We start from the raw sequence: 5,533 nt of genomic DNA, 5'->3' as shown, positions 1-5,533 counted from the left end.
AGCCCGTGTTCCGAGTCCCTGTGGGGCCGGTTGTGCCCCGTGGGCTGCCCTGGGAGGGGATCCCTCTGGCCAGGCTGCCACTGCAGGGACCCCAGCATTTGCCATGGGGTCAGGCTGTGATGTGCAGGGGGTGTGCACAGTTGCGAGCCCCCCGGTGGGTTGATTTACTCACTCCCTTTGGTGGCATTTACTGAAAAATCCAGCTGTACCTTCCCACCGCATGTCTCACAGACACCTCGGAGGAATTATCACATATTCATAGTAATCTCTCTTGTAGTCTCCCACCTGTTTTCATCCTGCACTTGAAATACTGAAATTGCCCGAAGAAAAGAAATATCTTTACAAGATGGGCCATCAAGCCAGCATGCCGTCTGCTGCATCTAGAAAAGCAACCCACTCAGCAGGGTAATCTATTCAATGGCTGGGATTTATTTTTAACATTCAGTTCTGCAGTCCTTTTAACTTGAGCAGGGAAGTGAACATTTTGATAACAGCAGCCTCCAGGTCAAATGTGATGAGAATTCATAACTCGCCACATAGGGGTTTTGGAAAACCAACCAAGCAAAACAATTTCCCAGAATGAGACGATGAAGATTCACGTTTCTTTCCACAACGTCGTACACAGAGCCAGTATCTGTTGGAGTGTCTACTTATTCTCTCCCCGCAATTTGCAAATAAAATGCCTCCTGGACTATTTTAAATTTGAACGGCTATTGCGAGCACAGCTTTGCTAGGCTGCTCGTAAAGACCTGAGACATTGGATCTTTAGGCCATCAAAGAAGAAATATTAATCCGGTAATGGGAATGTTCTGATGGTCCCATTTCTAATCAAAGCAAAGCCTGGGTTTTCTGCTTCAAGCCAACATTGCCAAGAGTGGCATCCAGATTTAAAAATCACAAGGAATAGAAGGAGGGAGCTCCAGTCCCTGGACTGCAGTGGAGCAGCGCAGAAACAGCAGCAGGCACAGTTTAGGTCAGAGCTGGGGATGGGAAAAAAATATAAGCCTGAAAATCTGGCCAAGCTGAGATTGGTGAGGGAGCTGCTAGGAGGCAACTTTTTCATACTGTTTTATTTTCAAATGGCTGGAGTAAGTCAGAAGCATGTGTCTGAGGAAGAGGCAGGAGGGGAACATGGGAGGAAATTTTGTAGTTCAAGTAATGTGTTTTATTTTAATCTTACTTCCACTGATGTTTCCCGAGTTCTCTCGTGCTGGGCTCAGCAGCGGGCATTCATGCTGCACCTGGATGTCGCTGGGGCTGCGGCACTCTGCAACACAGTCTGCTTTATCTGCAGGCTTGGGAACAAGTCATTTCCAAACCGCCTGTATTTGCTCTCCATTCCCTGTCTTCCATCCAGATTTGATATCTGCAGGGAGGCCCTGGGTGTGGGGTGCTGCCTCTCACAGCAGGGGCTCCTCTGCAGAGTGCTGGGGCAATGACAGAAAGTGGGAAAATGAAGGGGGGGAAAAATAATAATAAAAAAGCAGCATTCCCTCCTCTGCAGGCCGCAAACCTGCTGGCTTTGTCTGGCAGATCGTACCCACAGCCACGTTGGTGCCTGGTGGCTATAGCATTGTCACCCACTTCACCCCTGGCATCTTCTCCCATGCTGTCGTGGGAACCCAGGGTGTAATGAGAAACTCTGTGCAGTGGCAATGAAAAACAGCAAAATTTGCTATGCGGCATGGAAAGTTATACTGATGGGAACAGTAATTGCTTTAATATTTAATTCTATGAGATCTAGCTCTGAGAAATGGATCAGGAGCTGCCACAGCTTCAAGAGCACACTCAGCACTTGCAGGGGAATTTCCGCAGGGTTTGCTATGCTGCGGACTTATCTATATTCTGGTTGGGTGACATGGTAAAGCATCTCATTAATTAACTGAGCACACAGAGCCATATTTCCTCCCATTCCCTTTAATTAATCAGGCTTTAAGCACTTCCAGGGGTTGCTTGGACATTGGGTTGTCATTCAAAGTGTCTCCCCTCTGTTGGACCCTGGCTTGTGGTCTCTGCAGAGCAAATGTGGGCTGTTCAGGTGCAACCAGGTGGCATTCAGGAGAGAATTTCCTTGCGTCATGAGCCTGTCAAACAGTGCAATGCAGATAAGATTCAATCCTGCCTCTCACTGGCAGGAACTCTCTAGTGCTGTACGGGCTCATGTCGTGGCAAGACCAGGAATGAGTAGCTGGGCCAGGCTGATGTAGGTGTGGGTCTCACCTAAAACCTGTCCCTTTTTTGTCCTTTTAGGTGGGTCTCATTGATCCCAAACCATTTCTGGGACTGAGATTCAGCTCGCAGCAGAGCCAGTTTTCCTCTGCGCATCAGTCTCCTGCCTTCAGAAATCCCTTTTGCATGCTCCAAACAGTTTGCGTGTCTTCACCAGGGAGCTGGGCTTTAAGGGAGCCTGATTGCCACCATGATGGCAAACAAGCAAGCTGGAAATGTGGATTTGTCAGAACTATAATCCAGGTAGGTCCTAGTTCTTCGCTTGTGCAAAACCTTCCATTTTCTGTCCTTAAATCTGTCTCTCTAGGGTCCTTCTGCAGCCCCCATCCCTGCAGGACATCCCTGCAGTCCCTCACAGCCTTTGAGGCTGAAGTGTGAGCAGGAGGGGCGAACTGGGAAAAAGACTTTGGTGCCTACATGCTAACGTTTTGGCTTTGGCTGACACATGCCAAACTGTAATCATGACCTTCCCCTCGCTGGCACTCACAGCCCCCTTGGCTATCTAATTCCACGGGCACATCAGGGTTTGCTCTTCAGATCCCCTGGACACCTCCTGCTTGTGGACAAGGACATGTTGGCACGATGCCACAGTGCTTGGGAACAGTTTGCTACATCAGCCTGCCCCAGGGATGGGCTTGGGGTTCCTTGCCTTGGCATGGGACGAGGTGATCCTTCTCGCCTTGCTCTCCTTGCTCTCTCCCTTGGTCCTTCCCTCTCTGCCAACCCAATGACTGCGTAGCTGTGCCATGAGACACAGCTGCATATACCTTCTCCAAGACCTCTCCTGGTCCCTCATGCCTGGCTGGTGGGACCCCAGCACTTCACGCCCCAGGGCAGAGCCCTCTGCACCATGAGACATCTCACCAGGCTTGTTCAGGGGGAAAGGCATGAGCTTCACCAAACTGCCTTTATACTACGCTGTCCAAAGCCATGTCCTACTATTCCTCAGTCCTGCTAAGTAATAACACTGGCATATATTTTTGCTGTTCTTTGTCTCTCCTTAGCATCCATGTCTGAGGCATGACCCCCAAGGCCCAGGGAAAGCAAGAATGTTGAAGAAAATCCAGATATGCCTCTGCTTCTTCTTTGTCTCAGGCATTTTGTACGAGATCTCCCTGCTGTCCGGCTGCTTCTTCTCCTATATGCCTATGTCCAAGCACTTCCTGACACCTGAGCAGGTCTTGAACCTTGGCAAAAGCATCATCTTTCTGGAGACAACAGAGCGCCTGGAGCCACCTCCACTGGTGTCCTGCTCTGTGGAGTCTGCTGCCAGGATTTACCAGGACCGGCCCATCATCCTCTTCATGAAGGGACTTACGAACAACACTGCGTTGGACTTGAACTCCAGCTATGCAGCCTTCTCACTTTTGTCTTCTATGAAAAATGTCTTCATTTTTCCTCTCCAGATGGAAACTGTCTTCCAGGGGACCCCTCTGCTCCAGTGGTACAACCAGGTGAGCGTTATAATAAGGGGAAAATAGGGAAATAGGAAAATAATTATATATGGGGGGGGAAAGGTCTGAAGTAGGCTTAAAATGAATGGAGGAACGCAGGACTGGCTATGTGAAATTAGTAACTTTTATTTTTTTGGTTCAGAATACACTCATTTTTGCCATGTTTTGCAGTGTATTCATCTATCTGTTTATTGAACACATTATCAGCATTTTCCCCCCTATCTGGAGAATCAGATTTTTTGGCAAATGAAACATTGGTAAAAATAGATTGCATACGTGTTTTGATATAACATCGCTTAATAGTCTTTCTCAACAGAAGCTGGCTGAACAAAAAAGTCATCTGAGCGCTTGTTAATGCTGCCTCACACCATCAGAGCCTGCAGTAGATAAGATGCGGGAGAGATTTCAGTTTTTGTAATAGCAATATGCAAAACCAAGGTGGGATCTTGTGAGCTCCACCCTGGAAATAAGTTCCTGGCAAACTGCTTGCAAGTAGCTTTTGTCAAATTTGTTTGGCTCCATCTCTGTGCAGGGCAGGCATATTCCCTCCAAGCCCTTCCTTCTCCTCAGGAAAAAATGACTCCAAATACCAACAATGCCAATGAAAACCCTCCAGCCTGTTTCAAAGGGCTGGGAGTGATCAGGGAGTGTGTTAAGTGGGTTGTGTCTCACTGAAATAGCAGGCAATGATTCATGGTATCATTGATTTGACATTGTAGGTTCCATCAAACACCCGTGAAATGTTCCTGCATTCATTTATACTAACAAAGCATTGCTCTGCACTGCCCCCTTATCTTACTCCGGTAAAATTCAAAGGCTGAGGGAAGAAAAGGCAGTCATTTGCAGTGACGTTTGCAGGTGTGCAGGTGCAGTTTTATGGTGCCATTTGCATCCAATGGAAGGATATGACCTGTTCTCTGCCAGCGGCATCACTGTCTTGCCTTTCCAACTCTGTAGGTAGTCCCGGAGCAGGAGAAGAACTGGGTCCATGTCAGCTCTGATGCCAGCAGACTGGCGCTCATTTGGAAGTATGGGGGCATCTACATGGACACGGATGTCATCTCCATCAGGCCCATCCCCGAGGAAAGCTTCCTAGCAGCACAGAAATCGCAGTTCTCCAGCAACGGGATCTTTGGCTTCCCTGCCCACCACAAATTTATTTGGGACTGCATGGAGAACTTTGTTCTCAAGTACAATGGGAACATCTGGGGGAACCAGGGGCCCTTTTTAATGACAAGGATGCTCAAAGCCATCTGCAATCTCACGGATTTCAAAGGCACCGAGGACCACAGCTGCCAGAACATCTCCTTCCTCAATCCCCAGCGTTTCTACCCTATACCGTACCCAGCCTGGGGCCAGTACTACAAGGTGTGGGACAAAAGCCCCAATTTCAACCACTCCTACGCGCTGCACTTGTGGAACTTCATGAACCACAACCGGAAAGCCGTGGTTGCAGGCAGCAACACGCTGGCTGAAAAACTGTACAAAGCTTACTGCCCCACCACGTATGAGGACGTGATCCAAAACGCGGAGCTAAGGGATTTCACACGCTCTGAGAACGCTGCGTGACATGGTGTAAGGAGGAGGGGGGTGATCCTTCCAGCCCTCCCTGTCCTGGGGCCAAAACACAGTCACCACTGGTGTCAGTAGCTGGCTTTGTAGGAGACAGACCTTTTCATAACCACCATCCCTACTCCTTTGGGATGCTAAGGGGCATGTGCAGAATGGTGGTGGGTATCCATTGGACGTAGCCTCCAGTGACACTAAGGACACCTTTGCCTCGGTTCTGTTTCCTTATAGGTGCTCATGAACCAACCCTTCCTGAATCAAACGGACTTACAGGCCTTACT

The 5,533-nt window shown here is 48.8% G+C and overlaps 1 protein-coding gene across 1 annotated transcript; it reads left to right on the top strand.

Moving 5' to 3' along the window:
• The first annotated feature begins 2,355 nt into the window (after positions 1–2,355).
• Positions 2,356–5,252, top strand: A4GNT (alpha-1,4-N-acetylglucosaminyltransferase). The gene is made up of 3 exons (XM_009322911.1): positions 2,356–2,472; positions 3,234–3,683; positions 4,641–5,252. Exons 1-3 carry the CDS (start codon positions 2,356–2,358, stop codon positions 5,250–5,252), a joined length of 1,179 nt encoding a protein of 392 aa, XP_009321186.1.
• The last annotated feature ends 281 nt before the right edge of the window (positions 5,253–5,533 follow it).

The sequence above is a fragment of the Pygoscelis adeliae genome, unplaced genomic scaffold (genome assembly GCF_000699105.1).
Source record: "Pygoscelis adeliae isolate BGI_AS28 unplaced genomic scaffold, ASM69910v1 Scaffold554, whole genome shotgun sequence".
NCBI classification, from domain to species: Eukaryota; Metazoa; Chordata; class Aves; order Sphenisciformes; family Spheniscidae; genus Pygoscelis; species Pygoscelis adeliae.
This window is presented reverse-complemented; position numbering and strand designations above follow the sequence as displayed.

Coding starts and splice junctions, on each gene's coding strand:
- A4GNT (XM_009322911.1), top strand. CDS start 2,356: ATGCTCCAAACAGTTTGCGTGTCTTCACCAGGGAGCTGGGCTTTAAGG. Junction 2,473..3,233: donor TTGTCAGAACTATAATCCAG/GTAGGTCCTAGT, acceptor GTCTCTCCTTAG/CATCCATGTCTGAGGCATGA. Junction 3,684..4,640: donor TGCTCCAGTGGTACAACCAG/GTGAGCGTTATA, acceptor CCAACTCTGTAG/GTAGTCCCGGAGCAGGAGAA.